The sequence below is a fragment of the Daktulosphaira vitifoliae genome, unplaced genomic scaffold, assembly GCF_025091365.1.
Source record: "Daktulosphaira vitifoliae isolate Bord-2020 unplaced genomic scaffold, ASM2509136v1 Scaffold_3, whole genome shotgun sequence".
NCBI lineage: Eukaryota > Metazoa > Arthropoda > Insecta > Hemiptera > Phylloxeridae > Daktulosphaira > Daktulosphaira vitifoliae.
Window position 1 is genome coordinate 40,906,111 of NW_026099574.1, and position 15,143 is coordinate 40,921,253.

The 15,143-nt window shown below is 25.3% G+C and overlaps 2 protein-coding genes across 8 annotated transcripts; both read left to right on the plus strand.

The window, feature by feature from the left end:
* The first annotated feature begins 610 nt into the window (after positions 1-610).
* LOC126901694 (SET and MYND domain-containing protein 4-like) lies at positions 611-14,885 on the plus strand. 7 transcript variants are annotated; one of them, XM_050678373.1, is made up of 10 exons: positions 611-2,056; positions 2,125-2,272; positions 2,604-2,669; positions 8,636-9,473; positions 9,850-10,102; positions 10,812-10,933; positions 11,000-11,312; positions 11,391-11,641; positions 12,850-12,998; positions 13,509-14,885. In XM_050678373.1, the coding sequence occupies exons 4-10, from the start codon at positions 8,874-8,876 to the stop codon at positions 13,768-13,770; spliced, it is 1,950 nt and encodes a 649-aa protein (XP_050534330.1). In that variant the 5' UTR covers positions 611-2,056; positions 2,125-2,272; positions 2,604-2,669; positions 8,636-8,873; the 3' UTR covers positions 13,771-14,885. The 7 variants fall into 7 exon arrangements, with proteins under 7 accessions (XP_050534330.1, XP_050534324.1, XP_050534323.1 ...); XM_050678367.1 differs by having other exon boundaries at positions 8,636-8,740; positions 8,873-9,473; positions 11,000-11,641; positions 13,509-14,884; XM_050678366.1 differs by having other exon boundaries at positions 611-2,051; positions 11,000-11,641; positions 13,509-14,884.
* LOC126902169 (alpha-1,3-mannosyl-glycoprotein 2-beta-N-acetylglucosaminyltransferase-like) lies at positions 4,919-5,581 on the plus strand. The gene has a single exon (XM_050679197.1). The coding sequence runs from the start codon at positions 4,919-4,921 to the stop codon at positions 5,579-5,581; it is 663 nt and encodes a 220-aa protein (XP_050535154.1).
* Positions 14,886-15,143: the final 258 nt, after the last annotated feature.

Consider the following 15,143-nt stretch of genomic DNA (forward strand, 5'->3'; position numbering starts at 1 on the left):
AGATCATGAAGCTTTTGGAATAATCCACCAATTTTTTAAAATTAATCACTATCTAAAGATTTGCATCGAGGCATTTTTTTTTTTAATAGTGATTTTAATTACTGTCAGATATCATACTTGATCCAACTATGCCACGTCACCACTGTGCCGCGACCCCCCTGTGCTGGGTTTTTTAAAAATGACAATATCGATATAATTTTTTTTTATATAGATACATGAGGTATTTACTTATCATTTAATACATTTTTTTTATAAATTTGATCCTTTACCTGCCTACAAGGAGGGATTCAAATGACAACTTTTTTACAAAAAAAAATTAACTTTTGAAAGTGTTCCGGAAACTGACACTTTTATACATATCATAAATTAAAGGTAATATAATATACTTTTTATGAAACAAAAAAAAATTCGAAGTGTTATTGCCATTGTTGAATACATAAGACTATATACTGTATGTATATGTATATATATAGTCCTATATACACGTCCTACTAGGCCACTCTTATATATATTCAAAGAGTCCTACCTCTGTGGCAAAATTTAGTATCTCTCTGGGTTTTAGGTTTTTGATTTTTTTTTTTTTTTTTTTAAACATTTTTCCAAATGGTNTTTTTTTTTTTTTTTTGAAAACATTTTTCCAAATGGTTAGATTCACGTATAATGTGAAATGAATATTCCTCTTCTGCTCCACACTTCTTAACAGTAGTGATTCATCCCCATTGTGTGAAGATTTTTAAGCAGATGACCGTTTCTTGTTAGTAGTCCAATCAGAATGCTTATTTAATATTTAATCATATTTTTGTCCAACCATTGTCCAATCATAACTATTGTGTCCTGGTATCCATGCTGCGTAACTTTATTGAACCTTGCTAGTGATTCTAATGTTCTGTGGTGTCGCTATTCATAGTCCACATACCTAAGTTGTGGAATCTTGTTGTGCTATATCTTTAGTATTAGATTTAACCTATAGGTGTATAGGAGTTAATCCAATTAGTGCCTTCAGCGCCACTATTTGTGTGGTTCTTATCGCTCCGGTAATGGTTATAACAGCCATTCATTGAATGCATTACACCCAAAGAAAAACCTCAATCAATTTTGATAGAGAAATTTTATCAAGGGTTTATGATAATGTTTTATTAATACGAACAAAATAATTATTCTTATGAATAATTATTGTTCAAGACAAGAAAAAAAATCATCATATTGATAAATGTATCATAGATTCAATAGTAATGATATATTTATCAAATTGAACAATGAATTTATTATATAGATCGAGGTTTTTCTCTGGGTGTACTGTGTCATTGCAAGACTGTTATAGGTGTTGTTCAGACCAAGGCACCATAAAAACCATAAGTTTAATTACTTAAATGTTTAAAGCATTAATATTAGCAGACTCAAAATCACTATGAGTTGATGAATTAACTACAAAAAAAAAAATTAATATTTAACACAAAAGACTGGAACAACTAAAATTTGGGTGTAATATTTGGTGGAACAACTAATTAATGGATAATTTTGAATATTAGAAATAAAGTTCATTGGAACTATAAATTTGTGGTACTAAAGGTAGTGATCTACTCATCTTCTTTCCATAGAATTATTCATCTGATGATAAGTCAATGCTTCTTTCATAACAATCTCATTGTTTATCACTGATAACATTTTGGCAGTCCGGATCAAAAAGTCTGTGACGCAATGAAACGTATTGGTAATTGTTATGTTCACTTAGTTAATGTAAAGGTGTAAAATGAGTAATAATTTATTGAAGACTATTATTTATCCGCTAATAAAAGTAAAAGTTTATTCATAAAATTAAACTATCATTTATATATTCATAATGGATTATGCTGTATCATTAAATTGGCATAAATGGTTGTGTAATTCTATGCTTTCGGATACTTCTAAAGATTAATCGAGAGATTTATAGTAATACAAACAATTAAGTTAAGATTTTCATGTTTCCATATCGGAATATATCACCTTTGCATAAAACTTTATTCGGAAGCAAGAATTAAAAATCTTGATCAAGTATTTTGGGGCGCTTAAATGTAATGTATGAATTACTCTTAATTTATTTTATTATTTACGAACTCTATTTTTTGAAACAATATTATTTTTTAGATATTATTAACTAGTCAGTAAAATAATAATAACAATTGGATACTCAATACTATTATAAAATTCTTAACATTTTTGGAGTAATGAAATGATACAATTTTAGCGCTACATAAATCTTTCTTAAAAACAGTTGTGTTTTAAATTTAAAAAGGTAATTACAAAAAATTAGTAACAATTATGTAATTAAATATTCATTCCAACACAAACATGTAGTTACATTAAAATATGAGATTTTTAAAAATATAATTTTGAAAGATCATTTTAATAGAAAGATAGAAATAACTCTTTATTTTTGAGCGTTAATTAAAACTATCAGTAATTTTTAATATTTTGAAACATTTTGTTACTAAGAAACAAAATTCAGTTATGATATCATAATTTCCCCATTATTAATTTGATTTTTAATTTTTATCATACATTATTTTAAAATTAATTTTATATTTTGAATTTTAAAACGTTTTTATACTTTTTTTTTTATTTAGATCAATTATTAACAATTGAAGTGACTGAGTTTTAAGATAATTAGTACTGAATGGTATTTTAAACAAGTAAGCAAAAAATTATTATAAAAATAATTTTTAATTTACAAAAGGGTATTGTAACTAATATTCTATAGTTTGCTTGGTTATGTTATTTATATTTTTCTCAGTTTATGTTGATATTGGGAAAAATAATAGTTTTTTTTTATAATTTTTGTGAAAAATATAATCATATTAATTTCCAAATTCTCTCTTCATTTATCTTATAAAAACTTTATTTTATTGAAACATAAATTAAATTTTATTGTACAAATAATGGTTTGGAAATAAAAAATCTTACATTGTCTCTGAAAGATTTGACTACTTTAAATAGTATAATACTTTTTATTGAATTCATAAATCAACATAAACTGAGTTTCTCGAGTACATTTTGCTTAACAATAAAATAAAGCTGGAATAAAATGCATGGTTGAAAAATGTATTGTTAAAATGTTAATGCAGTTAAGTTATTATAAAAATAATATATAATAATATTTATGGTTTCCTCAATGCTTTTTTTTTGTAAAATTTACTAAAATTATAATTTAGACTTCCTTTTTTAATATTCTTATAATTATTAATATCATACCAATTTCTATTAAATATATTTTATTTCTTATATAAAAAGTAATAGTTTATTGCATAATAAAAACAACAAACTAACATATTTTGCAATACATGTGTATAGGGATTTACGTTATTAAAATTTAAAGCAATTTAAAAAATGAGAAAAAAAACAAATTAATTTTACCATATTTTAAAAGAAAATAATTAGTATTATTTGAATCATAACTTAAATAATAAAAATTAAAGTTATAATAATGGTAAAAATACTGTCTATGAATCTTAAAAATATTAAGAATATATATTTGTGCATAAAATAGTGAAAAACTAAAAATAAATAAATTACAGGAATTATAGAAGAATTGTATAATTTCATGTATAATTGATTTTATACATACAATGTATAATACAAATATATATTACACAAAAAGTGTATAATAGTATAAAAAAAATTTCACAGAAAATTTTGTTTTTCTCTACCAGGTCACACTGATTGTAGTATTTTATACTGATATCATTGTTGTAACCAAACAAATATAATTAAAACAATTATTTTGAGAATATTTTATGTAATTAATTATGATAGTCCAATCTTATGGAATTCTTTTGGAATTCTTAATCTTAATTGCAATTGTATTTTCATACAATATAAGTTATTATAATTTTAAAGTATATTTATAATTACATAAATTAAATTTTAAATTATTTATTTTTTAAATACAAACTATTTTCATAATAAAAATATTGTTTGTATAAAAGGTACAAAACTAGACATATAATATGTACAGTAAAAAAGTTTCTTAACCAAGCTAATAAAATAAACAAATTTTAATTCAATATTATAATAATGTTTTAGTTTTTTCAAATAAAATTTTATTATTTGAATAAATAAATAAATATCTGCTTGTTTAATATAACATTTTTAATTTTAGGTTTTCAATTATTTTTTAATGGAAATGTGGGCATGAATGGTAACTGCATGGCATGTATACCATATGTTAAATAGTGTGTTGGATATTTAAGATAACATGGTATGAAACTCATTAGTAAAATAAGTGTGAACTTTCTGTACCTACCTCACCTTATATTTGGTCAATGCTACTATGAAAAAAAATCGTTTTTTTATATTGGTTTTGGTTAGCATTTTTATTTGGATTGGTATTAATAATTTTTTACTTCATGATAACTTAACTCCTAAACCACATAACTATTTTGAAGATAATTTAGAAAAATTTGAAACGCGTCTAAAAATTGAAAAGGAAACTCATAATTTAATTAAAGAAAATATAAAGCAACTTAATTTTAGTAGCTATGAAGATAGCCATCTATTAAGGAAACCCTTTAATAAATCAACTGTTGCTGTACTAGTTATTGCTTGTAACCGGCCTTCTATATCAAGGTGTCTGACAAAGTTACTAAAATACCGCAAATCAAAAAAAGAGTTTCCTATCATTGTTTCTCAAGATTGTATTCATGAACGAACATCTCAAGTCATTAAAAGTTTTGGTAGTGATATAATTCACATACAACAGCCTGATCAAAAAGAAATAAAAGTTCCATCTAAAGAAAAAAAGTTCAATGGTTATTTTAAAATTGCAAGACATTATAAATGGGCTTTAAATCAAGTATTTAACACATATAATTATGATACTGCCATTATAGTAGAAGATGATTTAGATGTAGCTCCAGATTTTTTTGAATATTTTAAAGCTACTATGCCAATTTTACAACAAGATCAAACTCTATGGTGTGTTTCTGCATGGAATGATAATGGTAAATTTGCTCTTATTGATAGAAATGATCCGAAGTTATTGTACCGAACAGATTTTTTTCCTGGTTTAGGCTGGATGTTAACTCAAAAGTTATGGACTGAGTTAGCAATTAAATGGCCTCATAGCTATTGGGATGATTGGATGAGACATCCTGACCAAAGAAAAGGTAGATCATGCATTAGACCTGAACTTTCTAGAACAAAAACATTTGGGAAAATTGGAGTTAGTAATGGACTATTTTATGATAAACATTTAAAATATATTTACTTAAATGAAGTACCAGTTGATTTTACCAAACTAAATTTAACTTATTTACTAAGAGTAGAGTATGATAAGCATTTTGTAGAAAAAGTATATGAAGTGCCCCTAGTTAATTATAATGAACTTAAAAGTAAAGCAATTAATCATAATGGTCCTGTACGAATTACTTACTATACCAAAAATAATTTGAAGTCATTAACTAAATTATTCGGTCTTATGGATGATTTTAAAAGTGGTGTACCACGGACAGCATACAAGGGCATAATTAGTTTTACATATGACAACAGAAGGGTTTATTTAACACCCAATAAAAAGTGGTCAGGATATGATCCCAGCTGGCAATAATATTCAATACTTTTAACTCTATCCTATTTTATGTAAATAAATAACTATTTTATTTATTATTTATATGTTTATTTATTTATAAATGGGATATTTTATTTTATTTTATCTTAATTTAAATACTAAAAGCATTTAATTATATTTTTGTTCACCAAAGAAATTATTTAGATTATTTAAGGGAATTGTGTTATACTTATTGGATTCTAAAAAATTCAAAATGACTGTTATATGTAAGTAATTATATCTAAACTACTTGGTTATATTGTTGAATAATGATTAGATTAAAATTATTGTTTTGTGTTATGGTTGAAATAAACATTCATAAATAAAGTGCATCGTTTTACCAAAAAAATATTGATTTATGTTCAATTATATGTTTTTTTTTTTGTAATACAGTAATAAGTTCTATTAATAATCTATAAAATTAGCTTATGACGGCTAATTTCAGACAATCTTTCTGAATGTTTGTAGAGGTAGCTTAAGAAGCTGTTGAGAATGTAACTTTATTGATCAACTAATAACAGTCAGCAATTTTACACATATTTAAAACCTTTTTTGTATTTTATTTCATAATTTGAAAATATAGTAAAAATAATCATTTTGATGAAATTTTCTATAATTAATGAGTACAACTCCAAAAAATTTTTATCTACCTATAAAAATTTGTTTCAAAAAAGGATTAAAAAATGACTATTTTGAAATAATTTACATTAAACAATTTAATTAAATTATCTAGATAATTTAATTGAAAAAATAGTTGAAGATGAATTAGAGAAACCTTGGGTCAAACAATTTTTCTTAAGTTAAACAATCAATGAAAAAATACAATTTAAGTACTAAGAATGATATTAGAACTCAATTTAACGATTAATGAACTAAAAAAAGGGTACTTTTATCCCATTGATGACGTTAGAGTCCAGTCAGTATTTAGTAAGTTTTAACGTGCAAATAAATAAATAACTGTTTAATCAAATATTTTTTACATGAAACAAGAAAATAATGACAAAGTTTATTTAGTTTAGTAATTTTACAATTTAATGTAACAATATTTAATTATAATGTGAAAAAATAACTGTTGGCCACTTAATACTTTTTTAATAAATAAGACAATTACAAAAAAAATTGGAGAAAAACTTAGATTATTATTTAAATTTAATAAAATAATGTATAAACTGTATTGTTTTAAAACTACATTTAACTTTTACTATTAATCAATTTTTTTTCTTTAAATTATATGATAAAAATTGTGTCCGAAAATAAAATTATATCATCACTTAATGTTGATAAATAAAAGTATTCTATATTCAACCAAAAAAAATTTAAGTTTTATAAAATTATTTTATAAAGTATAGTAATCTAAAGAATGAAATAAAACAAATACGAATTTTTTTTTGGTAATCTATGTAATGTATTCATTTTTATCACTATTATTTTATAACGAATAAAAAACATGTAAAATTGGTGTAAGATTTGAATTAAGAAGTAAATTATTTATTTCAATTTTAGACTCTAGCCCCAGTTTACTTTACGCTTATAAACACTAAGGATTTTCTGAAATTTATAAGACCGTAGTACTTTAATAAACCAAAATAGAATGTGACCTTAAATAACAAATAAAAGATTTGTTATTTTGTAAATGTGACTTATAAATTCACCCCTAGGTATCCTTCCAAAACAGAAATATTTTATAATTTGTATGTTGCCGCTTAAAGCGTTATTTAGATGCACGTGCTTTGGGTTTCACTGAAGAAAATGATAGTCTTGTTATGACTAAGGATTTTAAATAAAAATATATAACAAAAATAATATTTCAGGCATTACTTTAAACAATAGATTTATAGGCAAAAGTCATTTTTTTTTTTTTGGAAAGAAAATTACAAATTCCAACTATTAATCATAAAATCTATAAAGAAACCTATTCTTTATATCTTATTGTAGTACTTAAAAATACTTAAATATCGTATAATTCTGTTATATAATTACAATACATCAATGGGATAAAATTTTTCTTTTTTTCAGAAAAATTGAGTATTGATTCAGAGAATCAATACTCAATTGTTTATCAACTAAATTTACTGACCACTCTTCTTCTTAGTTATTTACTAATTTAAATTTATTCACTAAAAAGCTCATGTTATGTTAGGAAGTCAAAGATAGTTCTTGGCAAGGCCAATGATGGACGGGACCAGTATTATTGCTTACTTTCACCAGAAAACAGACACCACTAATGAGAAAATCACAAAAAAAATCTCCATCGGAACTTGGGGATCAAACCCAGGACACTATACGTCGAAATTTAAGTTTCTGTCCACTAGGCAGAACCCTTACCGCAACCTCAGAAACTACAAATTCGCCAAAGCCACAACTTAAGACAGAATAATTTTTAGAATCTAAAAACTACTACTAAAAGAAGAGGTGTTTCGAGTTTTTAATTTCAATAATTTAAGCAAAATATTTTTTTAGAACGTTGAGTCTTTTCTATCTTATTGTATGTAACATAAATAAATAGCTTGATGATATTCAAACAAAACTCAAATAATATTTTGTTTATTTACTCTATTACAACTATAATAATTCCATAAATAATTTTAGTAACTTACTAATTTAATCAAATATTCTTTTAATAATGTACCACCAAAAAAGCTTCTATTATTTTTGTCACAAAAGATATTGTTCCCTAGGACTATGCTGACATAGTATGAAAAAGGATTGGCCCGAAGGTCAATGTTAGATGACTAGTTAAGACGTGATCACGTCGATTTGCAATGAAATCATTTCGAATCTTTGAATTTAGTAGTAAATTAAAAAATATATATAAGTACTTATAATATTCGTACAGCTAGTCTGGTTTATTAATTTACCTGGACGTTTGCCTACATTCTAACCAAAAATGATTTAATTACCTTGTATGACGCATGCGTATAACTAATACACTTAATATAGGTAATGTAATTACCATACTAATGCTTCTAAAACGAGTATTATTGAAGAAATTCTAATTGTTATGCTTTCCAACTAATAACGAATAAAATATAATATTTTGTTGATATCCCATAGTAATTTTGGTTGAATATTAATAACACCTCGCATTGATGGCATCATATGGAACAATTACCATTTTGCGACTGTCTTAAAATATCACAAATGTATATCATCGGACAAGTAATCTTGAAAAAATATTTTTATTTAGTTATATTTATACTATTATTTTAAACTATCGTTAGAAAACTTTTTAATTTATGTAATTATCATCAAAAAAATTATTTTTTACCTGTTTTATTGACGCATTGTTAGAATGACTCATCATGGGATACCGATTGCTGAATATGTTTACATAGAACATATAAAAGAATCTAGCAAAGGTAGTGTTGACGTTTACAAAGAATTTTTGGATAAAACTGATACGGCAGCCAAATATCATTATGTATATTCTTTATTGGAAAAGTATAATTGGTTACCATCGTGGGACGGAGATCGGATTAAATTGTCTCGAGCACATCGCAGGTGGCGTAAACGATTGCGCAAAGAACTCAAAACTCTTGGAGCCAATGTGGATATGAACTGTTCTTCCATGGAGAAAAACAATATCATGGCCGATAAATTGAGATCTCGGGGAAACGACGAATTCAAATCAAATAAAAACGAAGAATCATTAAGTTTGTACACTAAGGCTTTGATGGTGGCTCCTGTAGATTCAGTTCATTACGCTTTAGCTGTGGCAAATCGATCGGCTGTACTATACCACATGTGTGAATATTCCTGTTGTATAAAAGATGTGGATCGTGCCTTGCTGTCTGGCATGTACCCGCAAGAACTGACGTATAAATTATTGGAAAGGAAGGGCAATTGTTTTTGGAAACTAGGAAAAAAGACACAGGCTATTCAAACGTATTCGGTAGTGTGCAAATTCTTATTAAAAGTGTTTTTATGCTTACTGGTTTTTTTCTAAAGTAACATTTTTCTTAGGATTCCGATTGATTATCACAAATATTTTCAAAAACAAGTTTCTTCAATTGAGAAAAAACATGTATGCATAGAAATACATTTAAAAAAAAAATATTTTTTCAATTATAAAATTCATATGCGCAATTCAAAGAAACTATATAATAAAGACTATTTAATTATCCTCAAAAATTGAAAAAAACAATTATGTATAAAGGTTTATATTTAAAGGAGGTAGAAAATTAAATTAGACCTTTCATAACATTTTATTTAAATTGCGCCTATGATTAACTTGTAGTTTTTAGCTAAATATAAAGTTTTTTTTTTAGTTAAGTCTTACAGCTATAAGTAATACACAACTATTATATTCGGATAAACAAAATATTAAGAAAAGAATCTTTGACAACATAAAAAAATGCCAGGAGTTGAGTACAAAAAACAATTTCAAGAAGTCAAAAAAAAGAGTGTTGCGTTTTTTACAACACGCAAACAACAATGTACCTTTATTATCCGAATCCGTTAGAGCTACGCAACTAGAGAAAATGGGGAGAGGATTAACAGCTATAAGGAATATAATCCCTGGTAAATTACAGAATTTATATATTTTCTTGATTTTTTCAAATTAAAATAAAATTTAGTAAATAATATAAATTTAAATTTAGTCTAAACAAATCACTGCCTTTCTTTGACCAATTTTTTTCTGTAACTATTATTGTTTAGATTTTTAATTAATATTCTATTTTTATAGATAAACTACCATATTTACTTGAATTATCTCATATTAAAATTCAAAAAAATCATTTGGTATTTTTTCTAGATATTAATATTATTGTAATTAATAGGTATATTTACAGGAATTAGGAGTCTTCAGATTTAAATTTTCTCAGAATCAAAAAAAAATATACGATTTAGACAATAATTTAAAGTGTGATCGTAAAAAAAACATTTAAATCAACTTCTTACTTTTCAGAATAGCAAAATGAAATCTTTATTTTCCATCTATAATAATGAAAAAATTGAATTGCTTTTTTTAATACATACCTTTCAACATTATTAATGTATTAATACATACTATTTTCACAATAAATAATAGCTGTTAAAATAAACTATTAATCGAGAAATATCAATTTTAGCTGATACGCTCCTTTAATTCTAAACTCTTATAAAGTCGTTAACTCCTCTTTGTTGAAAAATCGCTTACGCTACCGCCTGTAATGTATAGTTAATACGAAAAATTATATTATTATTATTGTTATTATTACTATTATATAAATTATATTTATATTTGTAGGAGAAGTACTTGTTATTGAAAAACCATTCGCGGGAATATGCAAAAATAACGAATGGAAGTACAATTGTAATTATTGCTTTAAGCGTTGTCTAGCAGCTATTCCATGTTCCAACTGTACCCAAGTATTTTTTGGCACAATTTTCATGCTTATTGATTTTAACTTCAATGATTTATTTCTTTTATTTAAGGTACTATATTGTGACCAAACATGCCTAGAAAAAGCATACAACAGCTACCATAAAATTGAATGCTCATTTGTATACCCCCTCAAAGGAGATCCTACTGTTGAATCAACTCATGCTCTAGCTATGCGTTGCTTCATTCAAATGACCAATACTTTTGGTATTGAAAGTTATTGTTCCCAAGTTGAAGAGTTTGAAAAGAACCGATCAAATGGAATAAATTTTCATGAAATCATGATGACTGATCAGTTTTATTCTATATATGGTTTGCAAGGAAATGAAAATACGAGAAGCGTTGAAAATTTATTTTTTATATATTGTACGGCGTCTGTAATGGTTTCACTATTGCTCTTAAACGAAAGTTTTCACATTAACGAGCAACTTTTTGATACTGTAGGTAAATCATTAGTACATTTGTTATGCATAACAAATTTAAATTCCTACGTATCCATGGAACTTCCGGCCGGATATTCAAGCAGGAAGACTATCAATATACCAAATGCCTGCACAAATCTGACGACTATTACTCTGATACTTAGTCCCTTGTATAGTCTGATCAATCATTCGTGCGACCCCAACGTTATTGTTCATACCTATGATGGCATTGAAGTTACCAGAGCGTTACAGCCTATTCCTAAAGGTTCTCAGGTATATAATATTTTTATTATATAATCTAAATACAAGCCTATAACAGCCTGTAATCCAGTGGTTAAAGTGGGAAAAACTAGGAGGGGATACTATAGTTCCTAAAAAATAAGAAGCGTTCCAGAGTCACACCGAATTGTTTCCCTTCAAATGCTAAAAATGATATTGATCATAATAAGCAAATATACTTACTTAGTAAAAAAAAAATATCTCAAAGGAATAAATTAGTATCTATAATTTTTGTTATTTCATTAAAAATAAACTAAAAATGAATATTATATAAAACATCACAAAGTCAGTATCAACATTTTGATTTATTATAAAAATAAATGCAAAACAGTATTTTTAAATTTTAAATATATTATACTATACCAGAAACAAGTTGAGAAAAAAATATTAACAGTAACTAATTTAGGTAAGTATCTACATATAAAAATATGAAATGAACAAATTTAGTAATATAATTTATAAAGTATTCAACAAACTTATAATATATTAACAACAGTAGTAGGTTTTATTAAAATAACAAATATTTATACCACCTTAAATTTTTATTTCTATCACTTTATATCCTTAATAAAATAAGTCTTTTAGTTACATGTGTAATAAAAATTAATTACATGTTTTTTTAAGTTTACATTAAAAAATTAATTAATTAAACTTTTGATAATCAAAAATCAAACAAATAACAGTAGTTACGTTATGGTCGAACGTGCTCCAAGTACTTATATTACCATGGTCGTATCATAAAATTTTTATCCATTTTATAATTTAAGTTCTCTACGGTTATATTTTTTTAAACAATTTTGAAATTTCGACCATTTAAATAATTTTTTTTATATTAACGCTTTCTACTCTTCAGTGATTAAAATTAAAGCGTTTCCTCGGCATTTTGGGATTCGACTTAAAGGGAACCGTTAGATTAAACACTAAAAAAGAAGTGTGAGTCCGTTTCCCTCGCTTTAACCACTACTGTATACTGGTGAAAGGATAAAAAAATCAATCTTGAAGTAAAAAATTATTTTACATACTTGCATTACAATAATACGGTGCCCTAATTATAGACATTGTATCACTGCAAGTTTTACTAATAATAAGAAAAATTTGGATTTGTACACAAAATAAATTTTAGAAAAATGTTACTACAAAATTGTGCGGTAACCATAGGTGTTTTCATAATGTAACATTTTTTTTTATTTACTTTTTCTTAGCTTTTCACTTGTTATGGAAATAATTTTATGTCGCGCTCTACACAAGAACGTAAAGCTTATCTATTAGATCAATTTGATTTTCATTGCAAATGTCAAGCTTGTGAAGATGATTGGCCAGTTTACTTATGGACAGACTCTTTTTTCTTAAGGTGAATTTTATGGTTACTGTATTAGAAAATGACGTATAAACAAAATTTTATTCTTGTTGAAATCTTCTAATAATAGATCTAAAATATTTAAAGGGGTAAATTATTTTTAAATGAAAAAGTAATTTTATGTATGAAGAAATGCACTTCTAGAATAAGTTATTTATTTTACATTTATTTTTACCTTATTTTAAAAAACAAAATTTATATTTTTTTAAATTTCAAGGGAAATAATTTTCAAAGTGAGATCCCCCCTCACATTAACGACATTGGGATAAGCCATACGACTTAACCCCCTCGTCAAGTCGTCTGGTGATTGAGTGAAGTTAGTTTTGAACTTTTGAGATGCTCTGTATAGCAAGTAGATCGTCATATTAACTAATATTAACTAGATACACCAAATATTGAGAGAACTAACTGTCCATATTGTTTCCGTTTTGTTCCAAGTCCGCCAATACTATTATTTACTTATTATATGTATAAAACTTATATTATGTTATTATAAATTTTAAGCGAACGTCAACCACTGGATTTTAAGCTTCATTGTTTACACCCGGACACGATGGAAAAATTCTATGAAATTTATGAAAAGTTATTACCTAGTCAAAGTGTGAATTCAGACCATTTAAGTTTCTTATTTTCATTTTTATATCAATTACAAAATTGTGTAAAAAAACCTAATGCACTTTATTACAAATGTATTGAAGTAATCAAACAATGTTTGTACTTTACCATAAACGAATTCACTGTAGATGATCAAAACATAATTGTATAATAATCATAGTTATGCTTTGGTAAAATTAAGGTTAACTATATTAAATAACGACGTAAGGAATTGCAATTTTGTAGAAGCCAGACAAATTGAGTATTGATTTTTCGGTTGCATTATAACGACGATTACCCGAGAATATATATTAATGTTTCCTCGTCAAATATTTATATATTAAAAAAATATCAAATATTTAATGACAAAATATTAGCTACCTGCCTATAGTACGAGGATAACATCGAATGTATATATGTAAAATACAAAACATCTAACGTTGTCTCATTATGCATTGTCGAAATAATTATTATGTAAGACAAACATTGTTAAGTGAAATGTCATAAAGTGCAATTTTGTGATCCTACATTACTCATTAATTGTACATTTTATTAAAATTAATATGTTTATATTATTGTAATTATTAAATTTAACTATGTGAAAGCTACTAGCACAGATACCGTAAATATAAATTATTGTTCCTCTCTAAAATAAAAATTGCTGTTTATTTTAAAGTAGATTGTAATTGTTAAAATTTTTGTTAAAAGTAAAGTGTTTATTTTCTACAGAAAAATGTCTCCTCCAAATTATGATACTTACATTAACTTGAAGATATGGAATACTTATTAGGGTAATTTTCTTTAAAACTGATTAATGTATAGTTGGGTCAATAAAAAGTTGTATTTTATTTAAAATTTAAAATTTTATTACATTTTTGAGATTGTTAAAAAATTATTATATTAAGTTAAAGCAGCAACTGAAGCCTAGGTTAAAATAACGCGCAATATAATATTTTTTTAAATAATATGTATTTTTTGTTTTAGTGGAATATTTTACTGAATAATTTCAATAAATCTTTGAAATTAAAAAAATCCTATAATAAACCTATCCCCTAATTTTAACACGAGATCGGGCAATCAATAAATTAATTAAGCCACTTAGAATGTACTTCTACCATACTTTAAAATCTATGAATTAGTTAGAGTGTTTTTCCGCCCAGACATCAAATATTGTTGTTTTCAGAATCGTATAAATGGATGTTCGGGGTATATTTGAATATAAATTTGTTTTGTATCATTATAATATTTAGTTAAGTTATAAAAAGATCAGATTATTTTTTTAAAAGTAAAACTGATTAAAACGTTTTTGATAAGGAATAGACATAAATAACACAGAACAACAGCCTTTTTCATGTTTACAATTTTTATATAAATTCTCATATAAAATTTCGACGCTGATTTTTGGCTTCAAATTTTTAAAATAATTCCTAGTTAGTATTTAAGCGATAACTACATAGTAAAATCGCGAAAAAAAAATAAAGTAGAGGGAAATGAAAGAACTTTTCAAATTTAAATATAGTAGCACAGAGGGGTGTTCGCATAGTG